General features: G+C 38.6%; 1 protein-coding gene across 3 annotated transcripts in view; it reads right to left on the bottom strand.

Moving 5' to 3' along the window:
• LOC106154052 (zinc finger protein 423-like) overlaps positions 1-15,747 on the bottom strand; it is a 35,672-nt gene that overhangs the window by 2,878 nt on the left and 17,047 nt on the right. For all 3 annotated transcript variants that reach the window (XM_087011153.1, XM_087011152.1, XM_087011154.1), the window contains 10 exons: positions 10,395-10,528; positions 9,849-9,947; positions 6,838-6,977; positions 6,280-6,472; positions 4,844-5,992; positions 4,067-4,212; positions 1,424-3,542; positions 1,116-1,199; positions 620-776; positions 153-304 (listed from right to left, as the gene is read on the bottom strand). In XM_087011153.1, the coding sequence (XP_086867279.1) occupies positions 153-304; positions 620-776; positions 1,116-1,199; positions 1,424-3,542; positions 4,067-4,212; positions 4,844-5,992; positions 6,280-6,472; positions 6,838-6,977; positions 9,849-9,947; positions 10,395-10,528 (4,373 nt within the window). The remainder of the gene's footprint in view (positions 1-152; positions 305-619; positions 777-1,115; positions 1,200-1,423; positions 3,543-4,066; positions 4,213-4,843; positions 5,993-6,279; positions 6,473-6,837; positions 6,978-9,848; positions 9,948-10,394; positions 10,529-15,747) is intronic.

Here is a 15,747-nt window from a genome sequence, read left to right on the forward strand (position 1 = left end):
TATATACAGTGACATACCTGCTTGGTGAAGTGTGTCTGCATGTGTTATATACAGTGACATACCTGCTTGGTGAAGTGTGCCTGCATGTGTAATATACAGTGACATACCTGCTTGGTGAAGTGTGTCTGCATGTGTTATATACGGTGACATACCTGCTTGGTGAAGTGTGCCTGCATGTGTTCCTTCAGATGATTTCTCTTGGAGAAAGTTTTCTCACACACAGAACAGCTGAAGTCTTTAGATGGTGCAGAGGCATTGGCTGCTGCCTTGTCGCTGTTGGAAGGAGTCTTGCAGTTCTCTTTTCCTAATTAGAAACAATTCCTTTAGTGATCAAATGTATATTACATTTAAAACTTACTGGGTTACCACTCTTCCTCTTCAAAAAAGTAAATTACTTGAATAAAATTCAATAAAACAGAATCAATACTTCAGGTACTATGAAGGAGGTTTTTCAAAGTCCCTAGATGGAATGATACAACAGCATTATCCTTTAGTTATACACTATATAACATGTGTTATTTAGTCTCTAAACAAAAGAATAATTCTACAATATCAATGTGTAATGTCTGTGCTACTTGAGAGCTCTCTAGTTTTACTCGGATCACTTCACTCCACTCACCAGAGCTATGAGTCCTCATGTGAGCCTGCAGCAGAGGCAGACTGGTAAAGTCTAGCTCACAATCTGGACAGTTATAGCTACCCTGACCCTTGTCTGAGGTCACACTGGCGTGGGTGAGGATGAAGTGCTGCTGGAAGCTCAGGCTGTCTGGGAAGATCTGGATAGTATACAAATGATAATAATAACAACACAGCTTTTTTTCTAGTAAAAAAATAATAATTATATATTTAGTTTTATAGCTAGGAAAAGTGTGAAGTATTGTGTTATTAACAGAGATTGTATTGTTATTGTCATTATTTTATCTGTATTTGTATTTTTCTAATTATGATTTTTATTATTATTATTATTAAAAACCTGTCCCTAAATTTCACCTTTTTTAAAGTTTCAGGTAAAGTCAGGCAACAATTTTCAATCTTAAATTTAAAATAACTCCTAGGAGGAGCAAAAATCTGCACACCTGCAGTTGCCCTCATGGTTGAACAAAAAACCCACCTACCTGAGGGCACAGAGAACACTTGAATATCTCCCTCTTCTCATGCTGCTTTATATGGCTACTCAGGCTGCCAACATCAAGGAAAGTCTGGTAAATTAAGAACAGATTTCCATTACATACTTTCTAAATTTTATTTGTTCATTACTAATATTTTATTTTACCAAAAACCTTTTGAATAATTGCAATAGGCTTCTTAGTTAAGCAGTCTAAGCTAAGCAACATGGTCAGCAAGCTTGAGACTTAAAATGAAAACAGCACTCAACATTCAATATTTAGTTACAAATATCTCTACACAGTGCTACCATACCAACCTTGTTGCAGTCAGGACAGTGAAACTCTGCTGCCACTGCCTTCTGTTGCTGTGAGGGAGGTGCCAGGAGCACATGTTGGAGATTCTCATACCCAGTAACCTGGAATGTGTCCCTCTCTGTCTCCTGGTCCTGTGTGTCCTGTGTGTTCCCTGCCACACCCCTCTCTCCATCCATCTTACCCACCAGCCCTCCACTACCTACCCCTTCACTGGGAGATGAACTAGACTGGTAGGCTATGAGGCCCTGTCTTCCTGATACAGGAGATGACCCCTCATCGGCTCGCACACCAGATCTACTTCTCCGTCCTTGCCCAGAGGAGGGGGACTTCAGCTCCTTGGCGTGTGTGTACAGATGATTCTGTAGTTCTCCACTGAAAAAGAATGACTGGCTGCACTGCGTGCATGCAAACTTCCTCAAGCTGTTCTCATGCTCCAGGACATGGTTCTGAATGTCCACAGCCTGGTCGAAGGTCCGCTCACAGATATAACAGTGGTACCAGCCAGGCTCATAGGAGTGCTCTATCAGGTGGCACTGGAGCTTGGCTGGGGATTCAAAGGCACGTCCGCAGAGTCTGCAGTCCAGTATTGTCCCCTCCTGCATCATGTGTGTGGCCACATGGACCTGGATCTCGTACTCAGTAGCAAACGACTGCTGGCACTTTATGCACTGGTAGGTCTTTTTGTTGTGTACAGTGGCATGGACGTCCAGTAAAGCCTGAGACTCAAACTTGACACTGCACACCGGACACCTGTGCTCTTTCTTTACTTCTGCCTTCTGGTTGCCATAGTAACACAAGTTACACACAAAATATTCCCGTCCGCTGGAGTTCAACCTTGAGACCAGACTGTCCTTGGTTTCGTACGTTTTCAGACAGGCACAGCAGGTATAGAACTGAGGCGACATCTTGCACGGGTCCACATCCTGGTTGCCATGGTAACACTGCTTACAGATGTGGTACTCCTTCCCGCTGGCGTTGAGCTTGCTGACCATGTTGTCAGTGTTGGAGAAGATCTTCAGGCATACTCGGCAGGTGTAGTGCGTGGGCTGGGGGCTGCCTGCTCCGTTGCCATGGTAACACATCTTACAGACGTAATACTCCCTGCCACTGCTGTTCACCTTAGTGATGAGGTTCTCTTTGGAGTCGTAGCTCTTCAGGCACACACAGCACGTGAATGTGGCCAGGGTTTCCCTGAAATGATGACGCGCATGCATCTGGAGTTCTACAACAGACGTCAAAGTCTGCCTGCACACAATACACTGCGTGCTGCCTCCCTTCACCCCATGGCTCTGGGTGTGGGAGTAGAAATGCTCCTCATTTCTCAGCATAAGCCTGCATACAGCACACGTGTTGGCCTGGCCCACCTTGCAGTGACTCAGCTTGTGCTCAGCCAGAATGTTAACACTGGGGAAGACTTCATCACACACCTTACACTTATGACTGCTGGAGGTACCATGAGTCTTGGTGTGTTTCTCCAGTTCAGACTTGGTCTTGAAGGTCTGGTTACAGTACACACAGCGATGGGAGTACTTCTCACTAGGAACCAGACTGTTCTGTGAAGATGACACCGATGTTGCCATGGAACCGGCTGATGAGACAGAAGCTCCTTTTTGGTATTTCTCCATGGGAGCTTTGAGACTGTGTTTGTAGACATAATGGTTTTGAAAAGACAGGTCATTGCTGAACTTGGCATCGCACAGTTCACACTGGTAAATCTCCCTCATTCTGTTACTTGACCTTGACCTGTGACCTTGACCTCCTTGGTGGTGGTGTTGGTGGTTGCTAAGCGACAGCTGCTGGTGAAGCTGCTGTACCAGCTGGGGACTGGGCAGAGCCATGACACTGCTGCTGAGATCAATCACATCTGAGTTGGAGTTGCTGTTCTCTTTCAGTTTCGGGGTTGGTGTTTGAGGAGGAGGAGGGGCAACTGGAGATGCCAGTTGGGGCGTGGGAGCTGCGGAGCTGGTGGAATCAGCATGTTTGTCCTGGATGTGTTTGTCCAGTAGGAACTCCACGTGGAAGGCCTCATTGCAGGCTGGACACATGAACTCCTTCTTGTGGCTGGTCAGGTGCATCTGGAGATCCAGTTCTGCTGAGAAACTGTCCTTACAAAAGAGGCACCTGTGGATGGTGGAGCAGAGATGTATGTAAAATATGTAAATCTAACAGGTTACTCAATGTCCATGTTTAAGGTTGAATTTTTTAATAAAAGGTCTGGAAGTATTGCTAGGTTTCTTTCATTTCTAAAGCTTTGTTCGCTTTGTTGAATTTTTAAATAAAAGGTCTGGAAGTATTGCTAGGTTTCTTTCGTTTCTAAAGCTTTGTTCACACGGGTAACATGACAGTGGATATTTGTCACTACACTTACACATACTAATTACCTTGTTAAAGGAAGAAATCTTAAGACTACTTATTTGCCTCAAACAATATCCAGCAAGTATCTAACTTCTATACTCGTAAAAGGGAAGAAAATTCCCATCCCCTATAAAATGACCAAAATTAATATTCTGCAAAATGAAGGCATATGACATCCATGTGATTTAATTTGTCAATGCAGAATGAAAACAACTAAAAGTGTAACCTAGCTACTGGGTACCTCTCTTCAGTTTGTATGTATTTAAGTAAAGACCTAGTTCAATGATTACCTATAAGGCTTGGTGATGTGGAGATGGTTAACTTTGACATGTAGTTGCCACTCCATCTCTGACCTGAATATCGTGGTACAGGCAGTACACTGGTACAGCTTACACTCATTACTGTGCTTGATAGCAAAGTGGACCTGGACATTCACCTAAAAGTGACAATAATGATCACATTAGCCTAATATTGCCCATAATGATAACATTAAACTGGACCTGGAAATTCACCTGAAAGTGACAATAATAATAATAGTTATACCTGAAAGTGCCCATAATGATAAACATGAACCTAATATTGCCCATAATGATAGTATTAACCTGAAAGCCCCCATGAAGAGAATCAAGTATGCTACACTGATAGTACCCATGCTAATTATCCTAGTACATTCATTTATCTCAATGTGCTTTTAAAAAACTTTCAATCAATGTCCACATAAAAAGTTGATAGTGAAGCTCATATTTACAATTAAGCCAGTTTTTAAACTATAAGTAAAAATAATTTCAATGTGAAATATTTTCAAAAATGTCATGAATAATAAAATTATAGGAAATTAAAAAACTTAAACATGATCCTATAACTTAATTGGGATTTTGAAATAAAAAACAGTTACGTCAGGCATAAATATAAGTAAATGAAAATATTGTATTTGTTAAATTTATAAAACCATGTCTACCACAAGAAACATAAAGTAAAATAAATAATTATGCTCAAGCTGTACACAAATTGAAGGATCACATAAATAGATTTAAAAGCTGTATGTCAGCAAAGTGGAGAAACCTTACCTTGGAATCAAAGGTCTCCTTACACAGAGAGCACCTGTACAGGTGATGTGCATGGATATCCATCAGGTGTTTCTGCAGCTCATCAGGCTTGGAGAACAGCTTCAGGCAGCTGGTACAGCCAAACTCCGTGGTCAGGTTCAGGTAGTGGGACAGAGAGTGGGCCTCCAGCTGGTCCTCAGAGGTGAAGTCTGACCCACACTGGTGGCAGATATGCAGGTGCCCTCCTTGGGACCCCTTGTCCAGGTGGGTCTGCATGTGGCTGGCGTAGGCATCAAAGGTGTCGAAGGAAGACAGACACTGGTCGCAGATCAGGGCGTCTGCTGAAGCGGTGGCATTGTTGGAGTTAGTAGGAGAACGGGATGCATTAGGGTGTGTGCCTGTGGATGCACGGCTCGTGTCGTCAAATCGGTCACTGTTTTTATCCTTTCGTGAGCTCTTTCCGCCTGATTTGCTGCCCTTCTGGTGGACATACTTGCTAATGTCCGGCACTTTTAAAGAGGACCCCCCACTGTGGATCTTCTGGACATGATCAGCCAGGGTGGCACTGTTGGGAAAACCAGCGTTACACTGTGAACAGAATGCACTCTCACTGTTATCTGGGAGAAAGTTGTGCACATTATTCATGTGATATTCCAGTGCCTCACTCCCAGTGAAATCCATAGTACAGAACTCACAGGGGAAAATGGGTGTGGTACGGCCATCATGTGACAGTTGTATGTGCTCATTTAGGACATAGGATGATGGGAAGACAGCTCCGCAGTAATGGCAGTCGTAGATCAAGGTCGGCTTACCCTCATGCATTGTGTGAATGTGAATCTCCAGCACTTCCAAACTAGGGTACTTCTTGGAGCAGTACGGACAGGCGTTGTCCCCACCACTCTTCTCAGTGACACTCAAATTCACTGATTTTGGTGTCAACCTGGGCCTCTTCGAGCTAGGAGCATCGTCAGAGATGCTGGGTGAGGTCATGACAGCATGACCCTTGATGTGAGTGCACAGGGCATCTGAGGAGTCGAAGGCTTCCTTGCAGACAGGGCAGACATGTTTGTCAGGACTCTTCTCTGAGTGCGCCTTGATCAGGTGTCTCTCCAAGTCGTTCCAAGTAGCAAAAGAATCCTTACACCGACTGCAGTGTAGTATCTCTGCCACCTGAGAATATCAAAATAAAAATCAATCAAAGCTTTATAAATAAATAAATGAATAAATTAAAGAATTAAAAAAATAAATAATGGCAGTAAACCAAAATTTATCTGAAATTTGCCAGTTTTATGTTGGACTTGTACTGCAGTGCAATATCTCTGCCGCCTGACAACATCAAAATGAAAATGAAACAAAGCTAATAAATAACAAATAAATAAATAATAAATAACAAAAATACATCTGAATTTATCTATAATTCCCCAGCTGTACACTGGACTGGTACGTAGGAGACCCACCTTGTCATGGTCCTTGTTATTCTGCAGGTGCTCCTCGTCCACAGTAAACCCATCCTCAGACTGGCTGGTCTTGATGTGGCTGATCATGTGTGATGTGAGCGCAGCAGGAGTGGTGTACCCTCGATTGCACTCCACACACTGGTAAGGCTTGGCTGTGTCGTGGGTCTTCATATGAATCTTCAGGTGGTCACTCCTGAGAAATGAAAAAAAAAACAAAAACATCAGGTCAAACCATGTTAGAACTAAATAAATGGGAAACAAAACTCCCACACAGTGACAAATCTTAGCTACCTAAGTTGCACTTCACTTAGATTCCCAGAGACTGCTTAGCTGGTGCTTTCTGCCATACTTTAGCCAAAAGAGCAGATTGTAATTACTCAGAGGTGACAATGTTGTCTATTAGTTCTGTCAGCTATATATATGTACACTGTAGGCCAATATTTATAAAGTACTATTAGACTACATAAGTATATCAAAAAATCAAATAACGGCCTTCACCTATCCAAGTATAGCAGTCTTAGCTGAAGTCCAAAACTTTTCATAAAACACACCCCCTACCTTGAGAATGCAGAGTCACAGTGCAGACACTTGTATTTCTTGTCCCCAGTGTGAAGTTTCACATGCCTGTCCCTGCTACGCTTGTGTTTGAACAATCTCTGGCAGAAGTCACACCTGTATGGCATCTGGTCACCATGAACCTGGGAAAGGTAAAAAATTAAATTTTGTGAAACCTAGCAAACAATTATGTCAACTGTGTCTGAAAGTTATGAAAATAACTTCTTCAAACTAGAGGTAAACTAGTTATTTCCACCACAACATTTCCTCTTGAAGGTATCTTGCTTGAGACTTATATATTTGGGTGGAAATGACAAGTTAAGCGTTAAGTTTGTGATTGGTGCCACATACTTCAATGAAATGCAGCTGAAGTTCAGAACAGCTGGCATGGAAATCTCAAAATGAAGAACCTGGTCTGAATTGGTTCTAAAACTCAGACTATAATTATTCAACAAGTGGTGAAGTCATTAAATAAGCTACCAATGTTGGCAGCATAAAGTGATGTACATGTACGTGTATACACACATAATAAGTCCAATGCACCACCATAAAATCCCAAACATATTGTGTATTGATGACTTGCCCATAGTGTTGCATGCTCTAACTACCAATCATCTGGAAACTGTTCAGACAGTTGCATGACCTTCAGCCCTTTCCCATTGTTAATGGGTTTAGAATCAATAACCTTGCTGTTGTTTTTACATAATCTTTGTTATGTCTACCAGAGTTCTCCATTGGCCCGATGGGTTTTCATCTCAAGGGACGAGGTGTCTGATGCACTATATATCTGACATTATGGCATGCACGTACCTAAAGTTGTTAGACAAATTTGGTTTTCTGTAAATTAACACCCAAAAGTGACACTGGTTGGTGTTAGGTATTAATGGGTGTTGCAAACAAGGGCAGATTTTGTATGTTGTCAACAAATTACCAAAAGCGTTAGAATCATGTTAAAAAATGACTTCCTTTTTTAACTTATCTTACATGCCATGAAGTCTCTTAACATTATTTTACTTCCTTATTGCTTGTTCTATGCCACTATGAGCTTTTTAAATGTTATGAGCCTAGATTGCCTGCCTTTCAAAACTTATTCTTACAAAAAGGTTAAATTTCAGGACAATTTCGTAAAGAACCTTACAGCTCAAAAACTGATCTGGCCTGAAATTGAAATTTTGGTTTGTCTCAGCACAAGGCATAATATTGGTCTCAAATGAAATTAATTTGTGTCTTTCTTGATAAAAATAAAACAAACACAATATTTCATTTAATAGGACTATTACTCACTCATTTAGGGACAAAGCACACAAAAATCTTGACCTAAAAGTTTAGACTTCAGGCACAATTTCTTTCGTTAAACTGTCCCAAAACCCCTGATCAGCAGGGGAGACGGAGAGTCTCAAGGCACACTGAACCAGAATTCCCACTCAGGATTTAAAAATAAATTTCCTCAGTTTACTTCCCACTTACACCAGAGACACAGCAGAAAATTTTTCCATATTGAAGTTCAGTGGAAAAGTTGATTGGAAATGGTCTCCAGGTCTCCCATGTATTGGGCTCTTCCATGTCATCCATCTCCAGCTGTCTGGCAGATAATCCTACGGGGAGTCCGATGATAAAGCCTTTTACATGTACAAAATATATACATATATGGAAAGGAGAAGGGCTAGATGGACTAACTCTAGGGTAGATTTTCTTTTAAGAAAGTGAAAAATTGAATTTAATCAATGGTAAACTTGAGCAGTAAAAAATTTCCATTTTCCTCAGCAAAATAATTTTACATGGGTGAAAGATTTCTGGGTTATGCCTGATTTTAGGATTTTCAGTCTTCATTTTGGTCATTTTGTCACATAGTCTTAATGTGGTGAGAAAATGCAAGCTACATTTTTAGGATTTTCACTTTTTACAACTTCCACCCATGATCATATATTTACCATTGGGGTAAATTTCTCATGTAAACAGAAGCTCTGGTGGAGTGATAGAGAGACCTAAAAGGACTACTTTTATAATTGGCGACCACAGTGGACTGTTGAGCCATTTACATTTTGTTATAAAATGTTCCCGTAACAAATGGACAAAAATTGCTAATTTAATTCCCAACCACTGGAGACTTCCCAGGGATGGAGGAACTGGAGTGTTTCTGGTTTGTGCCATAAACCATGTATGAACTAAATTCAAGATTACTTTTAAATATATCATAGAAAAAAATTTTAAAGAGACTTTAAAAGAGAGTAAGATGCATCAAAGAAATATGTGCTCTACAAAGTCTGAAGAGACTTACTCCTGATTTTAGATCTTGGACACAAAAAAAAAAAAAAAAAAAAAAAAAAAAAAAAAAAAAAAAAAAAGAGAAAAAAGAAGAAATCTGCTTATCCTACCATCCCTATTTCACCACAATTCCTGCTACTACCTAACCCTTTATTTCAACAGAAAAGTGGAGAGTCCTAGAACAAGAAGAAAACCCTAATACCTGAAACCAATATCTGAATTCACCAAACACACAAATTAAAGGACATTTTCATTAATTAATTCGTATTACACAAAGGACATTCAAATTGGTAAAGTGTACCAGTGACATGTAATACATGTTTGTAGCTTTAATTTCAGGAAGTAGACAGCATTCTTCTAGCTCAGTAATTACTGGGGAGATTGTATGATGGGGGGAATAATAATCAAACTGCCTACTTCTTTCAAGGTAATCTGTACTTGATTATCTGCTCAAAACAATTTTTAATTCCCGTGTGCTCTTGAATTTGTGAGATGTCATAGCTCCCACCTTGTTCACTGAGAAGGCTGAGAAAGTAATAACAGCATCGGATACAGTAGGCTTCAGATAAACTTTCCTTTAAGGGGTTTTACCTTTAATTTCTGAATTGTCTGAGATAAAAGTTTGGCAGGATAAAAATGACTATGAAACATATTCAAACAAATGCAGAATATCTTCAAGTACTAAAATATTTATCTTTTTTCTTTGAAACTGATATGGGGGACAGTCTGAGATCTGTTCCAGCATATACCTGCTCATGTTTCTTCAGGTGGCTAAGACGTCCAAATGCCTTGTCACAGAACTGGCAGGCGTAGGGTGTGGTCTCAGTTACACCAAGGGTGTACGGCAGCTGGAAAAGCAAGATTTCAAGATACATCATGGTGCATGTTTAAAGCAAATAAAAATAATATTACATAGATACAGTGCTAGCAATGCATAAACGAAGCGAAACTGGAGTGTAAAGACATTTTAGCCCCAAAAAATTTAATTATTAAGACATACACACATATATGTACGTAAATGTAAACTAGAAAGGTGCACAATTATTTTTCACTGAGCCTAATATTATTCCCATTGTTTTAGGTGTTTCCTAATGCTAATTGTTAACATGTTCATCAATATATCTAGATATATGCTGCAGCCTATGCTGGAAGTAAAATGTTTTTCTGGTCTTTAAATGTAAACTAAAAAACTTAACTGGATGATACCTATCTGGGAAATGTAAATCTTTAAATCTGATTCAACCACACACATGGAAAAAGACAACCTAAACCTGATTGGACCATATATAAGTCACCTGATCCTCTGGTATTCCAAGACAGGCTTCTCCTGCGTTTGTTGGACTTTTGCTACCGTCCACGTCATGTGGTGACATCACAGGGGAGTTGCTACCACTGGTCTCACTGTAGGGGCTACGGTCTATACAGGTGCCTGGGAATAAAAATAACTTAAAGGGATAATAACTCTTCGTTTCGGCCAAAAAATGAATTTTCCTGGAGTAAACAACAAATTTCCCATACTTACTAATGGTTAATGAATCCATTTTTACATTCAAAGTTAGTCCCTGGTTTTTTTTCTAAAAAGTTTTTTTTTTTGTTAAAATCTCTTAACTGATTTTAACAGAGTATAGCCATCAATGGAGGTCACGTGGTCTAAAGACAAGCTCATATATCACAAAACTGCCGTTTTTGTGGTAAAACAGAAAATATTATATTTCTATGAGTTATTCACAATGTTTTTATTGTGAAATATAGATCTCATACGAAGAGTTATTATCCCTTTAAATAAATAACAGATCTGTTTTAAGTGTTTGTTTAACAAACCCTTCCATGTTTCTAATAAAATTGTACAACAGGGATCCCTCTCTCTCTCTCTCTCTCTCTCTCTCTCTCTCTCACACACACACACACACAAACTCACACGCATATTTAGTGACCATATCAAGTAGAATATCAAATAATTCATGAAAATATCACACTGTAGTTTGGGATTGTTATGTGGGTGGGTGCCTGGATTGAAGAAAATCTATAAGATATGTATGGAGTGATGGTCAAAACAAATTTTTTCCTCCATAAACACATTTAATTCTATTTTTCTACTGTCATGTTAGTCTTTATGTTTTTATATATGTGATTACTTTTTCCATGGGCTATATCTGTTCAGCAATGGATCCTGATCTGTTGTATAATCTGTCAGTTCACAGTTCTCGATCCATACGTCATACTAAATCATAACAACAGCTTATCATGTATTTCAGACAGTTGTATATTCAGTGTAGTTTGAAACTGTGACATAGCTGTAAAGAGTTGGATTTGTAATGAAGCTTTCAAATATATTATATATAATAACTGGTGATGGCACAGACTTGCTTAGTTCCACACATACTAATTGAAACATAAATTGATTTAAAAAACAGAAAAAAATATTTTGTAGACAACAAGCTTGTATTAATCTATAAGAAGAGAGGAGTGAATTGATTCAAACAGAGATTTACTGCTACAGCAGTGAGGTGTCAACTTGTGCATATGGGTATGTGTTCATCAAAGCAAATCTTGTTTTATTTTAAAATCAAACTTAGTTTTACAAATTGTCAATGCAAACAGCTCAACTCAGTAACACCAGTAATGACAAAGGTACAAATCAGTAACAATCCAATTTACTGTCCTAGTATTTCAAGTGAACAGCTTCAACTGCATTAGATCATGTATCATCTGTATCCAGTCACTGGAGGTATATCAATTATAGCTAAGTAGAAAGGTCTGTCATTATGCTGTGTGAAGACAAAATCAGATCTAACCCGGATCAAGTCACTCCTTACACTGAAATTATCTCATGAACAAATACTCTTGCTCCTTCAAGAGTAGAAACATAATTCAATTAACCATTTTCTTTCGAAATTAACCTCAGCTGAAGTCGGGAATGTCTCTGAAGTTCACTAAAATGCTCGGACAACTTGTACAGCTCACTGGGTTATATCAAAGGTCATCCTTATTTTTTTCCTTGATCTTAATGTCCCCGAACACTGTAGCAATTAGAGTCCCAAGTATATAATTCCTCATCAAAGTGGCCGTGCTTTCTCAATACATCTGTGTTGATTTGCTGTGAAAATTTCCTCCTGCTCATTCCGATTCCCCACTGACTAATAATATCTCTTCCTCGCTATTGAAGTTAATGGCATTTGGTCAGATCGTGGGTCCACAGGGCTTCTGCTATTTTTTATTCCTCGTTTATTCATCAGCTTGTCAGCCCCCACGGGAGCCTTCTATGGAATGTTTCAGGGATTCTGATAGTTGGGTTAATTATTCCAACCCCCCGTTGCCCTGGCTTATTAATGCCGCCGCATTGCTCTACCTGGAGAAGTGAACGTTTCAATACCAAAATGGAATCCTTAGGGTGCTCGCAGCTACATTACAATCCACTCGAGACGCGGGTGAAATTTCTCATTAATCAGGCAAAAAGTGACTTAGGCGCTCAGAGGAAGTCTGGAAGTTCGAGTTGACAATTCTTCTGGGAGTGGAAAGTCAAGAGGGTTACCAGGCGCAATTTGAAGGGTGCGATTTCTATTTTGTAATCTAACGAGAGAGAGAGAGAGAGAGAGAGAGAGAGAGAGAGAGAGAGAGAGAGAGAGAGAGAGAGAGAGAGAGAAATCCAAACTGGAAAACAAAATTTTATTGATATGGCAGGTTTCATAATCAAGTGCATTTAAAATTCTATCAATTATACTCAATGTATTTGTTGGTAATAAACAAAAAAAAAAAATCAAATGCAAACCCAATAAAAAATCCTTTTTTTAGAATTATATAAAATCATATCTTGTTTTTCTAGATAAAACGTAAAGCTTACTAAGTAGGCAAAGATAAAGGTCATTCTTTAATATCAATCAGAAAAAGACATCCTGTTTCCTACATGCTATTATTTTTTTGTTGTATTCTGTAAGTGTTCTGCTGAAGTATTTAAAAAAAAAAGGTAAATAAATTAAAAAACAAAAATGATACATTAGTAAGCAAAGAGTGTAAACTGATAATTTGAAATAAATGTATAAACAAAGCATTCCAAACAAAATCCAAATCAGGAAGGCACACCACACAATATCTTATGTTAAAACATGAAATGACAATTACAAATCAGATGTGAAATTACAGTTGTCTCACATGTATGAAGTCTTATCCATGGAGTTTTCTCAAAGTGATGATAGGAGGAGGGGTGGCACTGCAAAACGTGAATAATAAAAAAAAAACACTGCAACTTTGGTTTTCGTGTGTGTGCGCGCGTGTGTGTGTGTGTGTGTGTGTGTGTGTGTGTGTGTGTGTGTGTGTGTTCATTTGTGTACTAATTATACTGGGGGGTATGAAGAGATTGCATAAAATGTCTCAATTTTTAGCTCACTTTTTTTCCACAGCCTAGACAGGCAAATTTGCATAGAATTCCTAAATGTGAGGCTTCAGTTCCCTTATTTAAAAAACTTCTTCATCAGCAGCTATAAAAAAAAAAAAAATCGGACTAAAATAAAAAATGCAAAAACAGATAAGACAGAAGCATCACCTTGCTGTAACATCCCCTCACATTAATTACAACCAAAGGTCAAAATTATCCTTTTTTATCATTTCGTTGTGACTTCAAGCAGCTAGAAAAAAGTTCAAAGTAACTAATTGAAACCCCTGACTGCCTCACAAGGTGTCAGCCGAGGATCCATCATGTTGGAGCTCACAGTGGAAGGTTTCTATTTCACGTGTGCGTACAACTGTGTGATCGGAGAAGGTCACGGCCCCGAAAGTCAGTTGGAGATAATTAGGCTGCCTCCACACGGGTAAACTAACCGTTTGCAAGGTTAGGCAGAGAAAGGGGATTTGGGGGGGGGGGGGGAGGGGGGACTCATGAAAGAACTTTAGCCCAAAAAATAGTCTTAATTGCATTCAAAAATTTAGCCTACCTGTCTTCAAGATTTATCTATGGTTGTCCACTAATACTATATAAAAAAATAATAAATTGCTGTATTGGCTTGAAACAGACACATCTTTCTTGTTTTGAAAGAGGCACATTATTTCCATTTAATTGGACTACTTACTGACATATCTTGGGGCAAAGTCAACCTAAATTCTGATCTTCAAGATCTTTCCTGAAACCATCCCATGTTTTTTCCTGGATCATATCAATGACAACACACATGCCAAAACATAATCTGGGTCACCAGGGGGCGGCACATTCAGTTTACTTCAAGGATAAGGTGTACCTTTATTGGCTCTGATGAATACTAGATGTTTTGTTTGCAGAACTTTATGAAAAAAAAAATTCCTGAATGCCAATTTGCCATACACTTGAAGGAAAAATCTTTCCTTGTTCATTCTTTTTACTTATGTGAGGTACTGTAAAAATGACACTGGTTGCCATTTCACAATATTATAGCCTTTGTACAGAAATATTGATATAATTTAATTCTTAAAACAGTTCTTGTTACTGTTATTGTGCACATTAAACAAAGAGAAAGGAATAACTTCCAGTACATGTTGCCTGCCTGTGTGCAGACATAGTTTAAATATATCTATAACAAGTTAAACCAAATGAAAAAAGAAACACTGAAAGTCATTACTTTGGCTTAAAACAAAATATATTGGTTTTCACTTTTTCACTGCACAACAGAAGACATAAGTATTCATATTTTAAGAAAAAAAAGTTCAACCCACCCAAGTGTACTAACAGTCTAAAACATCACACCTTGTAGTAAACCACAAATCTAACAAACACACTTTATAAAAAAAACACTGAACAGTAAAAAAGAATGGATAGTACAGACCTTCAAGCTATCTGCCAGCCGTAGGTACCAATAACCTACCTGAGTGACCTGGCGCCCCCTAGTGGGGTGGCAGCCTCTGGCAGGTGCTTAGATACTCCACAGGGGTAATTGAAAACATAAAGTTCACATATACATCTAGTCTTTTTCGCACTACTGATGTCTTTTCTTTCAAGTCTGTTTTTTCCTGTTTTAAGCACCACACCCTGTTCTGGTTCTCTGTGGCCATGTTTCTGATCACTCAGTGGCCTGTCAGGGGTGGTTTATTTGACAGACTAATTAGGGTACAGTTACTGCAGGAGTGCCTACTGCTCTGGAGAGCTGATGTTGCATGCTTATATGTTGTGCAATAATAATAATAATAATAATAATAATAATAATAATAATAATAATAATAATAATAAATAAATAAATAAATAAATAATGAATTCCAGGTATAAAAACTGACTTTGTGTTATCATATATGCATAGAAGAAAAATAACTACTTTTGAAATAAATCTGTTACAAACTGACAAAAAATACTCTTTTTCATCAGAAAGAAAAACAATCAGAACTATTGAAACACAACTTAATCTATCCAAGCATGTGTGCTGTCATCCGAACAAAAAGTGACTATTTGAGGGAAGATTAAAACTAAGATTGCAAATCAAAAATAGTCCCATACAAATGCTAGTCTGTCTTTATTGGCTGACTAAAATGTTTTTTAAAAAATCTGTCTGAGCAATTAATCCATGTAATGATTCTAAATATAACCTGGTATTTGAATAATTGTAATTAAATCTGCCTCTCAGGGACGTCAAAATGTATTCATTTATTTATTACATTCTAGGCTCAATAATGATACACAAATTAATGCAATAG

This window comes from Lingula anatina, chromosome 4, assembly GCF_051362555.1.
Source record: "Lingula anatina isolate TDL-2025a chromosome 4, LinAna3.0, whole genome shotgun sequence".
Lineage (NCBI taxonomy): Eukaryota > Metazoa > Brachiopoda > Lingulata > Lingulida > Lingulidae > Lingula > Lingula anatina.